The sequence below is a fragment of the Mobula birostris genome, chromosome 3, assembly GCF_030028105.1.
Source record: "Mobula birostris isolate sMobBir1 chromosome 3, sMobBir1.hap1, whole genome shotgun sequence".
Lineage (NCBI taxonomy): Eukaryota > Metazoa > Chordata > Chondrichthyes > Myliobatiformes > Myliobatidae > Mobula > Mobula birostris.
In genome coordinates, this window is record NC_092372.1 from 228,000,565 (window position 1) to 228,016,114 (window position 15,550).

Consider the following 15,550-nt stretch of genomic DNA (forward strand, 5'->3'; position numbering starts at 1 on the left):
TGAAGGAAGAGTGAGTAAGAGATTTGAACGTGGTAGGGGGAGGGGGAGATCCAAAATGATAGGAGAAGACAGGAGGGGGAGGGATGGAGCCAAGAGCTGGACAGGTGATTGGCAAAAGGGATATGAGAGACTCATGGGACAGGAGGCCTAGGGAGAAGGAAAAGGGGGGGGTGGGACCCAGAGGATGGGCAAGGGGTATAGTCAGAGGGACAGAGGGAGAAAAAGGAGAGAGGGAGAAAGAATGTGTGTGTATATAAATAAATAACAGATGGGGTACGAGGGGGAGGTGGGGCATTAGCAGAAGTTAGAGAAGTCAATGTTCATCCCATCAAAAAACAAATAGGTAGTGTTTGTGGGCTCATTGTCCACTCATAAATATGATGGTAGAAGGAAAGAAGCTGTTCCTGAAATATTGAGTGTGTGTTTTGCTCCTGGACAGCTTCATCCCCTCTGCCATCATATTTATGAATGGACAATGAGCCCATGAACACTACCTCACTATTTGTTTTTTGCTCTCTTTTTTGCATTACTTACTTTTAAAAAAAAAAAAATATATATATATATATATATATATATATATAAAAATAAGTGGAAGCAATGATGGTAGCAATGAGAAGAGGGCATGTCCTGGGTGATGGGGGACCCTAACGATGGATGCTGCCTTGAGGCACCACCTTTTGAAGATATCCTGGATGCTGGGGAATCTATTGCCCGTGGTGGAACTGGCAGAGTTTGCAATTTTCTGCAGCTTTTTCCAGTCCTGTGCAGTTACCCTCGATAACAGATCAAGTGGATTCAAGGTTTTTTCGTTCTCCACATATTTCCATTTTTCTGGATTGATCATGAGCAGGCTGCTATTTTCTCTTTCTGCTGTGGGATGATCGCGTGATTTGGGATGGGAGAGTGCCTTTTGCATGCCTATGCTTGCTGACAGTAATGCTTTCAGATGTATTGATGCTATTCATGTCACCCTGGTGTCTTGGACTGTTGACCGCAACTGGCCCTCTTGCTATTGCCATGTTGTTGCTTTTCATCCTTCTTCACCTGTTGACCTTTTCTGTCTCCCTCTACAATGCAGTAATTTGTTTTATGCCCCCTGTTTGTCCAGGAAAACAGGTTGTCCAGTACAGTGCACCACCTCTGCTGCTGGTCGACTCCAACTCCAACGACGCAGGAGACCTCCCTGTCTTATTTGAAGCTGGAGATTCTCCATTCTTCACACCAGAAGAGAACCTGAATCCAGAACCCACGGACGAAGACCCACTCTCCCTCCTATCAAGCACTGACCTGACAGACACGAAGGACCCATCCGTCTCCTAACTATGGGAGAAACTCTCTCCCCAGCTTTCTCGCCCCCCCCCCCCCCCCCCAAACATGCTGGAATGCTTGTTCAGCCCATAGCTTTCTGCTTCAGGAAAGGATGCAGATGCAGTACAAAGGAGTGAAACAGTATCTATAAATATTTCATTTTGATGACCAGTTTGTGTTACTAACCTGAAACTCTCATGGCAAGAGCTTATTATGACAGGGAAGAGAGTCATAGGGTTTCTGCTCCTGTTGTGATTAAGGACAAGATTGATTGCAGTGGCAATTTTAAGGTCTTGTTATAGTCCACCCCACACACCACCCTCCTCTTGGGAAGCAGATCGACCTCTATCCTAAGAGCACCAGGTTCTGTCTGAGGGCAATTCTGAAACCACTCTGATTTTTGTCCTGGGTGAGGAAAGATAATTCTGCTGTCTTGTTTAATTCACTTCTATTCTGTCCCTCTTCTCCACTCCTCCTTCCCCAAACCCTGCCTTCATTGTCCTTGTTCTTGTATATTTACACGTTAATCCAGTTGCTGAATACTGAAGATGTATTTTTGATTCATATATTATTAAAAAAAAGTTTTTTTAAAAAGACAAGTAAATATTCCAGCTTGTACTCTAAATCCTATGATGCTGTGGTAGAAAGGAGGTTTATTTTTTTATACATTATATTTTGGAAGCTTGTAAAAGGGTTTTGTGAAAAATCAGAAATTGGAATGGGGTGGGTGTTGGAATCTGTTATAGCAACTTGTAACCCATGCATATCTTGTATCCATTTCCCACTCTGAAACCTACACATATACTCACCCAGAGTGGGGGTGAGTTCAAGCCATTGAAATCAACTCTAAGTTCTTTATATCACTAGCTTAGTTAGAGGGAATTAAAGGGTATGTCTCCCAGTATTTTGAATTTTTTTAAAATTAGATCTTGGTGCTTACACTTATAAAGCATAGTTTCAAACGATGCTGTTCCCCCCCCCCCCCACCCCCATCCAGTAATTGTCGTCTGTCAGGTTGTCTGTGCAAAGGAGCGTAAGTGGCATTTTTCAAAGAACATTTTTCACACTGGCCTGACCATAACTGAACTTGCACCCTGCTATCATTGAACTGGTCATGCCATTTGTTGCCCAGTCATGTTTGTTTGTATGGCCTTGCTTTATACAATTGGTCAGTCTGCTTGAGAATGGCTCAAGACTGTTCTGGACTTTCCCAGAGTAGGGCAGAAGAGGTTTGACAGGGTAGGTAGGTAGGTTGGATGGATGAGTAGTTTGGCACGCCTGTGTTTTTGCCTTGGCCTCCATCAAAGCCACTTGAAATATTTGAAACCTTCCAGGAATTTTGCACAGCCCCAATCCAAAGATATATCACTGACGATACTGTGTTTTTTTTCTGAAAATATTTAGAGACGTGTTTTCTCTGCCCTAGAATTCCATCATTGTGACACAGCTCAGAATATCTGCTTCATAAGTCTGGTGCCGGATGTGGAAACTATGGTACTCCCATTGTACCTGCCTAACCATTGGTGGAGCCTTATGCTGGTAATGTCCACCAACAGAGGAAGGTCCTGCTGTTGGTTTGCTTGTTCCACCAATAGGTGTGTCTGCTGGGCATTAGCTGCACTTCCCAACATGTTTATTGGCTGCTGTGACTTGGAAATGTGAGTGCTGTGCAAGTAAGCTCTTCTGTCGTTTGCTGTCGCCCAGAGGTTTCGTTGTTGGTTAGAGTGTGTTTTGTTCAACTAACAAAGAATCACTTTGAATATAGAGCTTCATGGTCTTCTTCATTCGCATTGTCACCCTTTAATCATAACAGCATTGTGACTGAAATCATGCATTTTGTAATGAAGAAATCGTCATAGAGATGCGGAAAACAAACCCTTCAGTTAATCTTGTCCATTTGACCAAGTTTGCATTTACCTGTTAGCTTGTTGCATTTACCTTCCACATCCTTTTAAACCAGGGATTCCCACCCTGGGGTCCAAGGACCTCTTGCTTAATGTTATTGGTCAGCATAAAAAAGGCTGGGAACCCCTTCTCTAAACCTTTCCTATCCATGTACTTGTCCAAGCCATAGAACACTACAGCACAGAAACAGGACCTTCAGCTCATCTAGTTCTTACCAAACTGTTATTCTGCCTAGTCCCATTGCATTGCACCCAGACCATGCCTTTCCATCCCTTCCTATCCGTATACATGTCCAAGCATCTCCTAAATGATGAAATCGAACTCACATCCATACTTCTGCTGGCAGCTTGTTCCACACTCCTACCACCCTCTTGAATGAAGATGTCATACCTCACCTTTCACCCTTAACCCATGACCTCTGGTTCTAGACTCAGCCAACCTCAGTGGAAAGAGCCTGCTTGTAAACCCTTTCTATACCCTTCATAATTTTGTATACATCAAATCTCGCCTCATTCTCCTGCACTCCAGGGAGTCTGGATACAATTAAATGTGCCTTCTGAAGAAACCCCTGATGTAAGTGCATAGTAATTTCAGCGAGTGTCTTAATCACCCACGTAAAGTGCCAAAGCTGCATTACTCTGCTGCCATTCCCTCCTCTTCTTTCTCTTTCCGCCTTCCCGCCACCTCGTACCTTGCTGCTTTTCCTGAGCCCTGAACGGTTAGGGGCTGGTCCATTTATTGGCAAGTTGCAGCTCAACCCAGTAGAGGATCCGTCTTCATCCCGAAAAGGGAGGGGTGAACCACTTGGGTTTTCAGTCTGGCAGAATGTAGTCATTTCATTTCTGGTTAAGCCACAAACTGGATTTTAACAATTCTTTTTCCTCGGGTTGTCACGTTGGAATATAAATTTAACAACACTGGTCCAGATCAAAACATATGGCCAATTTAATGAAATCTGTAATTTAGAGACTGATGAAAGTATTCCTCCCTCTGGAAATGAAAATGCTCTAAAGCAGAGGTTCTCAACCTTATTTATAACCTGGACCCTTACCGTTAATGGAGAGATTCATGGACCCCAGGTTAGGAATCCCTGTTCTAAAGGAACTCTACTGGGAGAGGTGGATGAGGATAAAGGCTGTTTCAAGTTGGAGCCCCAAACTTGCCTTAATTGATCGTTATAAATTTGTGCGTGGCACTGGGGATGGGTGAGGAACACTAGCCAGAAAGGCAAATGAAATATTTGAAGGTCTTTGGATATAGGACAAGAGTGCAAAGTGATGTGGTTATCCAGGAGCTCACCACAAGTTTTATGGGCTGCTGGGTGGCATGAGCATCTCTGGAGTTGTTGGAGATTATTTAAATTTTGTGATTAGCTGTTGAGCTCAGTGCCTGTTGGTTGCCTGCAATGCTCTATGTGGTGGGGAAGAAAACAATGTCAGTAGATTCATTAATCACATATAAAGCATACAGTGAAATCTGTTGTTTACACATTCAAGCAGCAAACTCTGAGAATGTGCTGGGGGCGGCCCACGGGTGGCCCACAATGTTTAGCAGAACAACATGCAGCCAACATACAGCAAGACAGACACAACAACTTCAAAACAAATCCCTTCCAATTTAATTGTTGTTCCTGATTAATTTTGAATGAAGATGCCCATGATCTGTCTCTGTATTGCTGCAATTCACGTGCTGACATTACATCAATATGTAGACATGGCTTGCTACCCAGCAGTAGGGAGGGACAGTGATAGGTTCTCCAGAGCTAGATGATATATGGTTTTGAGGGGGGTTTTAAGGTGTTTACATGCACATGCTGCTAACAACCTTCTCTGATGAAGGGAAGAGACGTCACAGAAGCCTTGGCTAGTTGTTAAACACGAGATACTGCAGATGCTGGAATTCCAGAGTAATAGAGAAAATGCTAGAGGAACTCAGCAAGTCAAGCAGGATCTATGGAGAGGAACAAACAGTTGACGTTTCAGGCCGACATGAAGGGCCTCACTCTGAAGCACTGGTAGTTTATTCTCCTCCGTAGATGCAGCCTGACCTGCTGAGTTCCTCCAGCACTTCGTGTGTGTTATTGGTACGTCGATCTTCTTTGGGGTTACTGGAGTTGCACTCCATCCAGGCATTTCCAAGCTTATATCTTGTGGATGAAAAGGCTCCAGGGAATTTGGTGCTGCTTACTCAGCTCCTCTCCTGGTTGTGTAGCTTATGTGGCTGGTTGTGTCTCCTGGGTGCTCAAGGTGAGGTGTTTAGACTCTTGGTGGAATTGACACACTCAATATGTTGGAGGAACTCAGCGGGTCAGACATCATATGTGGAGGGGAATAAACAGTCAGCATCTGAGACAGTTTCTCAGGACTGGGCCTGGACCCAAAACATCAACTGCTTATTCCACTCCATCAGTACTGAGTTCCTCCAGCATTTTGTATGTGTTGCTCAAGACTGCCAGCACCTGCAGAATCGGGGGTTTTTTAATGTTAACCAGTTCCTTTAGGCATAAGTGCTTCATTATCAAAGGCATAGCAGATGGAAGTGAACATTGAGCAGTCATCTGTAGACATCAGCACTTCTAGTGCTGAGATAGAAAGAGGCCTGTTAATGGCAGAGGACACCATGTGTCTCAGTATGATTTCTACCAATTCTGCCATGCTGTCCTCATTGTTCCGAGAGTTTGAATCCAAGGAGGTGTTGGGTCATGGAGTCAGATGGTGGGAGGAAATGGACTTCAGCTGCTGGGCCATGGCACCACACGGATTCCTCCATTTGTTCTGAAGGCATGGCTGAGAGTTGACGGTTGCATCCAGTTCCAGTGATAGGATCGATCCGGAGTGGTCTTTCTGTTGTTTTATGGTTGCATTTTGGCAGGAGATGTTTACGGTTGAGACATCTGCTGTGCCATTTCAGATGACTAAGACGGGTCACCTATAATATTTTTGAGATCAAACTCATGTTTAGGCCAGTATCTGACCCAGTCTTCTTCCCCCCCCCCCCACCCCATATAAGGGTGTGTGATGGGAAAAAGGAAGCTGTACATTGTATCCAACCTCCCTTTTCCCTGTGCTTGGAATATATGGCAGGACAAGTAGGGAGGGATTTTTTCTTTCCCTACCCTACTGAGGTGTTGGTTGGGGGGGTCGTGGGCGGTAGCTTTATTCTATTACTATCCTATTCTGTCCATACCCTGGAGGTAGGGAGGGGTGGCAGTTCACTCTGTATCTAGCCCATTCTTGTCCCTACCCTAATGAAATGTTGGTTTGGGGGTGGGAGAGGTGATCGGTAGCTTTGTTACTATCCTATTCTGTCCCTACCCTGGAGGTAGGGAGGGGTGGCAGTTCACTCTGTACCTCAGTTCAAGAATCCATTCTTGTTCCTGCTCTGGATATGTTTAGTGGGACAGTGTAAAGGAGCTTTACTCTGTATCCAGCAATAAATACTGAGACAGGCTTTTTATTCCAGACTTAATTAACTGACATTTAAATTCCACAGTGGTATTTACATATGGTTTTTCCCAGGGTTCAGATTATTCACTCTTTGACTTAACTCTTGATCCAAAAGATGTTATTTTTGACCCTGTAGCGCTCCCTCAGCACCCACAGACACGCGGTGCATTCCAGTTCCACATAGAGCAGATTGAGTTTCAGCCCTGCCTGGAAGGTGATCTCCAGGGCAGAAGGAGCATGCTGCAACCAGTGAAAACATCTGTAGATGGGCTCTGGGATGCCACAGTTACATAGAGGTTAGTGGGGAGGCTATTACAGCTCTGCATGTAGGAGTTTGTAGGTTCTTTTCCGTGTGCGGGTGGGTTTCCTCCAGTGCTCTGATTTCCTCCCACAGTCCAAAGGTATACTGGTTAGTAGGTTAATTTGTCATTGTAAATTGTCCCGTGATTAGGTCAGGGTTGAATTAGTGAGTAGCTGGGCCAGTGCAGCACATTGGGCCAGCTACAGTTCCGCACAGTATCTCTAAGTAAAGGAAATAGCTGAAGGAGAATCTGGATTCTCTCAAGCCAAAGGTGGTGGTGCTGAGTGTTGTTCCAGGTGAAGTGCCCAGTAATCTGACTGCCCATGTTCACTGTAGTAAGTCCCCACCAACTGCTGACCCTTTACAGTCATTTAACTGAACTCTGGCCATCCTTGCAGCTATCTCACACACCAGTGGAGGCGACCAGTGAATTACCTCTTGCTGCATGTGAATTAGTGTTTGATTGTGCCCGAGCTCCCAGACACTAGTGTACTACTGATGGCCTAGCTATTAAAGGTGTCATCTGGTCCCCTTCACCTCCTCAAGGGGTGTCTGCTCCCTCCGAATACTGTTCCATTCCTGTGTTGGTCACTCGGTTCCAGTACCAAAAACTGTGATGGTATCCTGTCTGGTATTAATCTACATGAAATGAAAGAAAGCTGATAGAGTCATAGAGCACTACAGCACAGAAACGGGCCTTTTGGCCCTCCTGCCTCATCCCAAGGCCCTCCATACCCCTCTATACTTGCTATTACAGTCATTAGAGTCATTCAACACTACTATAATACCAAAAGGAGTTTTTCAGCCCATCTCATCCATGCTGAACTCCTTTTCTGCCACGTCCCATGAAACTGCACCTGGCCCATAGCCCTCCATACCCCCCTACACTTGCTGTTACAGTCACAGAGGATACAGCAGAAACAGGCCCTTCATCTGTGCTGAACTGTTATTCTGCCTAGAATCCATGTGCAAAGTTTAAGCTGATCCGAACTTTACTCCACTTTACAGCCCATTTCCAAAGCCCTTTGAGACTTTCAGACTAAAGTTTAATATTGGCATTCTGATTTGAGATTTTTAAGTAATTCCAATATGTAAAAACAAACACTGTTACATTCTGATATGTCGGGAGAGTAAGCTATTAGGTAAGCAAATGAAATGGCAGTCTTTATTTGCAAGGGTCTCAGAGTGTAAGAGTAGGAAGTCCTGATGTGGTGTGTACAGTTTTGATCTCCACAGTCTAAATGAACATGGATTCAGTGTGAAGAGACTGGAGTACCATCTGGCCCATTGCCATGCTCTGCCATCTAATGATTAAAGTTCTTGTTTTACCATAACTTCACTAACCTGTTCTTCAAGAATCTCAGTACCTAAAAATCGTTTTGAGCTCGGTCTTGAACTCCACAGTCCTCTCAGTGGGAATTTCCAGATTCACCACCCCATTAAATAAACTTCTTTTTCATAAATGCCCTCCTCTTTCCCATCTCAGTTCTGAAGAAATTTGAATTGTTTGTGATCAGCGTTTTCTGTGTCTCTGTGCCTCAAACTTAGGGCAGTTTGAACAGTGGGGCAGCCTAAAAGCGAGAGAGAGAGGGTGTAGATGAGAATCAGGAAACTGAAGCTGTCCCTCTCCCTCTGCCCTACCCATGGGAACAGTTCATAACCTCTTGAAGTTGGAAACAGGCCTGTGCTTTCTCAGTCACCCTGGAGCAGGCCCTGACCACAACTCCCCTCGCCCCTGGTTATGATCCCCGCAGAGTCAGTCAGACCTTCAGCTTGCTGTAGTGCATGAAGCATGTGGATCAAATGCCACCTAGTTGACAAGAGGAGTGTTCCAACCCTTTCACTTAAATGTTCCTGAGTGTAAACGGATTTGATTCTTTCTGATATCTAACGGGTGGGAATTGGTCATTTGACCATAAGACATTAGGAGCAAAATTGGACTACTCAGCCCATCAAGTCTGCTCCGCCATTCCATCATAGCTGATTTATTATCACTTCCATTCCCATTCTCCTGTCTTTGCCTGTAACCTTTGACACCCTAAGTAATCAAGAACCTATCAACCTATGCTTTAACTATACCCAATGACTTGGCCTCTACAGCTGTCTGCAGCAATGAATTCCACAGAATCACCACCCTCAAGCTAAGGAAATTCCTCCTCATCTCTGTTCTAAAGGGATGTCCTTCTATTCTGAGGCTGTGCCTCTGGTCCTAAATTCCCCACGCCACCACCCCGTTGAAATTAAAGTTGATGTGAACTTGTCTTTGACTCCATTGTTACCACCTGTTCCCAAAGCCTTTTGACTCCCCTGCAGACTGAAAATTAACGGTGGCTTTCTGGTGATTTGAGATTTTAAAATCCAATATGCAAAACTTACATTGGTGGTCTTCCAAATTAGCCAGGCACCCACATCCACATTCCTACACACCTTACATAGACTATCCACACACCACATTCTGCCTTTGGACACGACACTGCGCTCCATGTAGCACTGTCCTTGTTTAGTTCCTGTGGCGAATGGCAAATATATATATATCAGACGTTCAGTCTTCAATATTGTATTTAAATGCTTTAAATCCAGATCCCTTGAGTGAGTGAAGGGATTCTGAAATGTAGATAAATTGTAAGTGCAACTGTTTTATGTGATAATAAAGATGGTTTTATATATAATCTATGCTGAAAGAGGGGAAAAAAACAAAGTGGTTCTTTGTTCCTCTGATTTTAGAATGATCTTTGAATGCTTTGATACAGAAGGTTATACTCTACGAGGTTCAAGTTCACAGTAAATTTATTATCAAAGTACATATTTGTCACCTGTACACCACCCTGAGGTTCATTTTCTTGTGGGCATTCACAGCAAGTACAAAGAAACAGAATAGAATCAATGCAAAACCTGCACACAAAGATGGACAAACAACCAATGTGCAAAAGGCAACAAATTGTGCAAATACAATAAAAGCACAAAATAATAAATAAATAATAAATGTTGAGAACATGAGGTGTAGAGTCCTTGAAAGTGAGTCCATAGTTTGTGGAATCAGTTCAATGCTGGGGTGAGTAAAGTTGTCCACACTGGTTCAGGGACCTGATGGTTGAAGGGTAATAACTGTTACGAACATGGTGGTGTGAGTCCTGAGGCTCCTTCATCTCCTTCCCAATGGTAGCCATGAGAAGGGGGTATGGCCTGGATGGTGCTTTCCTGCAACAGCACTCTATGTAGATGTGCTCAATGGTAGGGAGGGCTTTCTACCCCAGCCTTGGTTTTGCAGAATTTGCATAGCAGGCACCCAATTTGTTATGGCTAAGTTCAAGTTTAATTTTCATGCAACCATACATGAATACAGCTAAACAAAACAGTGTTCCTCTGGGTCCAAGCTGCAAAACACATTGCACAAGGCACAAATAGTTCATATAAGGTAGCAGTAAACATACAATCACACAAAAAATAGCCCAAGTCCCTGAGGGTCATGTGATGAGGATTGTTGGACATCACACTCAGAGTTGGGCTATATTTTTTTGTGTGTGTGCCTGCTTACTGTTATATGTGCTGTATGCGAATCTACAGTAAGAAAAAGGTCACCACTTGCATCTCGTTTGGATGAGATGTTTAAGGGGGTTATTGCCAACACAGTGGTTAGTGCTGATACTTAAGAGCTCCAGAATCTGAAGTTGATTCTGGCTTCCAGTGCTAACTGCATAGAGTTTGCACGTTCTCCTTGTGTCTGCGTAGGTTTCTTCCATATTCCCAAGGATGTACAGGCCGGTAGGTTAGTTAGTGAGATTTGCCCTGGAATAGGTCAGTGATGAATGAATCAATTAGGTGTGTGAAAAGTTTTTTTTAAGTGTAAATATTTTTGCAGACAGAGAAAGGTATTATGGGGAAGGGAGAGAGTGATTCTGCAGGGGGCTGGCATGGACTTGATGGACTGAATGGTCTTGGGTTGTACATGAGTAGACCCCTCAGTTTTGGGGTAAAGCAGCCATGTGTACTCTGTTTCCAGCCTGCTTTTATTCCTCAGCTACTCTCACTGTACAGTAGCACAGTTATCTCAGCCACTGCCCAATCATCAGACACCCAGATTTGTTACAGCAAGCCAAATCATTCAGCACCCAGTGGTCGGTTGAAACCAATCCCAGGCTGGCTTTCACTGATTGGCGTTGTCCCAATCAAGGATTCGATTGTTCAAGGGTAAACCGTCCAAATAGTCGTAATGGGGAGTGTGAGTTTTGAGTTGAGATTTGAGATTGGTGTAGTTTTATTGAATAAAGGGTTATTTTGAATTCCAGCTTGTTCTACTGTCTGGCTTCTGGTCTCATCTGTAGTTATAATAGGCGAGTGAACACTACAAATTGCCGATCAGGTGCTGTATTATATTGACTAGGCAATTTCATCAGAAGACTTGCATGTGAATTTACAACAGCAGCCAGCTCAATTTAAGGCAGCACAGCTGAAGTTAATTGAAATGTTAACCAGCAGGTTATCAGGGAGTCCGATGACGTCGGTATGAAACACTGAACAGAACGCATGTGAGTCAGTTGATGCCAATTTGGGATTACATTTGAATCATGGTTCAAGCATGGTGAAGGTGTATTCGGGGACAAGTTCACCAGTAAAGACAATTCCTGGAATACATACACTTTGCTCTGAAAATTTGGTACTTAACACTATTTCAGCTTCGTTCTGCCTAAGAACTTGTGTGACCTATCATTTGATGAAACTGTCCAACAACTAACAAGCATTTTTGGAGACTTCAGTGTCGCTACCGTTGCCTAAAACTCATTAAACAAGACACTGATAACTTTATTACATGTGCCAGTATCGTCAATCACAAATATGAAAAGTTCAAGCTGAGAAACATGACTGAATCATAGTTCAAATGTCTGATTTTTATTTGTGGACTTAGTGATGCAGATATTTGTGAACAGTTCCTGGCCAGTCTAGAGCAACACCCTGATAGGACTTTACAAAGCTGTCACTCAAGAGTGTCAGCATTTGCTCAACCTGAAGCACGATTCCAACCTGCTTGAATAGACCAAGGTCAATGCAGTGTCGAGTGGCCCAGACATCATCACTCAGGGTCTCCAACCAACCAACCAAACACATCTTGTTAGAACTGTGGTGTGCGGCACTATGCAAGAAAATGACAATACAAGAAACGTGCTGCAAATGCCATTGCTGTGGTCACAGAGAAGGTTTTGTTGTTCTCTGTGTTCAAGGTCGGAACACAAGGACAAGAAGTTTCAAACTCCACGAGGAATTTAATGTCACGTTCAAAGTGGACTTTGTCCGTCAGGAGAGAGTACATTAACATATTTATCAACAATCAGTTGATCAAGCTACAAATCGACACGGCGTCAAACATCACTTTCACTTCCAAATGCACATGGCAGGAACTAGGGTGCCCACCAATCACGTCAAATCATCATTCTACCTGCAGTGCATTGGCTGGAACCCTCCAGCTGATTGGCGAACTGCACTGCATGGTGAAGCTAAATAGTAACCAGGTCAATGGTGTGTGTAACCGAATAGAGCAGCCAGAAATGAATGTCCCTGGCATTGACTGGATGGACAAGCTTGATCTCTAGAGCATGCTTCTGGATGAAGTCTATATGAAGATAATGGTCAGTTTACACCATACCACCATCAGTAGCTGAGACCATACAACAACTACAACAGCACTATGCAGCAGTATTTCAAGAAGGTTTAGGTTGCAGCACCAAACTGCAAGCAGAACTCTACCTCCACCCAGACGCAAAGCCAGTCTTCTGTCCCAAAAGACCAGAACCATACACAGCCTTACCAATCATGGAGCAAGAGCTAGATTGGCTGTAACAAAAACAACAGGAATCCTGCAGATGCTGGAAATTCAAGCAACACACATCAAAGTTGCTGGTGAACGCAGCAGGCCAAGCAGCATCTGTAGGAAGAGGTGCAGTTGACGTTTCGGGCCGAGACCCTTCGTCAGACCTTCGGCCTGAAACGTCGACTGCACCTCTTCCTACAGATGCTGCTTGGCCTGCTGCGTTCACCAGCAACTTTGATGTGTGTTGCTTGGCTGTAACAAGTTGGTGTGATCAAAGCTGTCAACTACTCACCTTGGGCAGTACTTATAGTCATTATCAAGAAAGTCAACAGTATAGTGAGGTTGTGAGCAGCTCTGGAAACATACCAATACCATTACTAGTACCAGCAAATCTTTTTACAAAATTGAATGGTGGTCGCTACCTTGCAAAGTTGGACTTGGTTGAAGCCTACCTCAAGGTGGAATGGGCAGAAAAATCACAAGAGCTTCTCACCATTACTACACATAAGGGGGTGTTTTCCTTCCACTGTCTGCCTTTCCTTGTGGATGCCATGCTGAGTGGTATTGGTGTTGCCGCTTACTTCACCAACATCATTGTGATGAGCACCGAGTTCTGAACAAACTACAAGACTTTGGATTACAACTTCAGGCAGAAAAGTGTATCTTCATGATGCCTTCAATCAAACATCTTGGATTTATCATTGGTGAGTACGGACATCGCCCAGATCCTGAGAACATCACTGCTATCTTGAAGATGCTGCCACCATCAGATGTCAGCACCTTACAATCATTTTTGGGCATGATCAGTTGTTATTCAGCATTTCTTCCACCAATGCACAGGCTGAGGGAGCCACTGAATGTCCTGCTCAACAAGAGGGCCAGGTGGAAATGGTACAAACAATGCCAAGGTGCTTTGGATCAGGTGAAAAAATGCTGTCTTCCGGCCTTCTCTTGAATATTTTTTTCCCAGGGTTCTCAATCATCATCGCAATGGATGCAACCAACTTTGAGGTGGGAGCTGTCATGCATGCAGCCAGATCACTGACTGCAGCACAAAGGAACAATGGACCAATCAAGAAGGAAGCCCCAGGAATCATCTTTGTTCTGAAGAAATTTCACAAGGTGCATTATGGCAGACACTTCACTCTCCTTACTGACCACAAACTACTGTCGTCCATCTTCGGATCTAAGAAAGGAATCATTGTGTATACAACCAACAGTCTGCGAAGGTGGGCAACAATGTTATTAGCCTATGATTTCAAAATAAAAAAACACAGCAACTCAGAAACTTGGTCAGGCAGATGCCCTCGCCAGAGTTATGAATTAGCAGGTTAGTGAAAACGAAGACACAGTTGTAACTATGATTTCATAAGACATAGGAGCAGAAATAGGCTACTTGACTCATCGAATCTGCTGCACCATTCAATCATGGCTGATCCTTTTTTCCTCTCCTCACTACCACTTCTCCTGATAACCTTTGATGCCAAGACCAAACAAGAACCTATCAGCTCTGCCTTAGATACACCCAATAACCTGGCCTCCACAGCTGCCTGTGGTAACAAACTCCACAAAATCACCTCCCTCTGGCTCCAGCAATTTCTCTGCATCTCATGTTTTAAATAGATGACCCTCTATCCTGAGGCTGTGCCCTCTTTCCTAGACGCCCCCACCAGGTGAAACGTCCTTTCCACGTCCACTCTGTGTCAAAAGGTTTCAATGAGATACCCCCTCATCCTTCAAAATTCCAGTTAGTACAGACCCAGGGCTATCAAACATTTGTTGTATGATAACCCTTTCATTCCAGGAATCATCCTTGTGAACCACCTTTGAACCTTCTCCAATGCCAGCACATCTTTTCTCAGAAGGGGAGCCCAAAACTGTTCACAATACTCAAGATGAGGCTTCACCAGCGCCTTATACAGCCTCAGCATCACATCTCTGCTCTTGTATTCTAGACCTCTTGAAATGAATGCTAACATTACATTTGCCTGCTTTACCACTGACTCTTATCTGCAAGCTAACCTTTAGTGTGTTCTGCACAAAGACTCACAAGTCCTTTTACATCTCAGATTTTTGGATTTTCTCTTCATTTCGAAAATAGTTTACGCATTTATTTCTACTACCAAAGTGCATGACCATGCATTTTCCAACATTCTATTTCATTTGCCACTCTCTTGCCCTTTCTCCTAATCTGTCTAAGGCCTTCTACAGCCTACCTGTTTCATCAACACTACCTGCCCCTCCACCAATCTTTGTATCACCTGCAAACTTGGCAACAAAGCCATCATCTAAGTCATTGATATACAGCATAAAATGAAGTGGTCCCAACACCGACACCTGTGGAACACCACTAGTCACTGGCAACCAACAAGAAAAGGGGCCTTTTATTCCCACTCACTGCCTCCTACCAATCAGCCAATGCTCTAACCATGCCAGTAACTTTCCTGTAATACCATGGGCTCTTAACTTGGTAAGCAGCCTCATGTGTGGCACCTTGTCAAAGGCCTTCTGGAAGTCCAAATATAAAACATCCACTGCATCCCCTTTATCTATCTGACTTGTAATTTCCTCAAAGAATTCCAACTGATTCATCAGGCAAGATTTTCCCTTAAGGAAACTCTGCTGACTTTGTCCAATCGTGTCCTGTGTCACCAAGAACTCAATAACCTCATCGTTAACTATTGACCCCAACATATTCCCAACCACTGAGGTCTGGCTAACTGGTCTATAATTTCCTTTCTGCTGCCTCCTTCCTTTCTTACAAGGTGAAGTGATATTTGCAATTTT

General features: G+C 44.0%; 1 protein-coding gene across 6 annotated transcripts in view; it reads left to right on the forward strand.

The window, feature by feature from the left end:
- The window catches only part of hsf1 (heat shock transcription factor 1), a 171,630-nt gene extending 160,383 nt beyond the window's left edge, over positions 1-11,247 (forward strand). For all 6 annotated transcript variants that reach the window (XM_072254274.1, XM_072254279.1, XM_072254280.1 and 3 more), the window contains one exon: positions 1,109-11,247. In XM_072254274.1, the coding sequence (XP_072110375.1) occupies positions 1,109-1,320 (212 nt within the window). In that variant the 3' untranslated portion in view covers positions 1,321-11,247. The remainder of the gene's footprint in view (positions 1-1,108) is intronic.
- Positions 11,248-15,550: the final 4,303 nt, after the last annotated feature.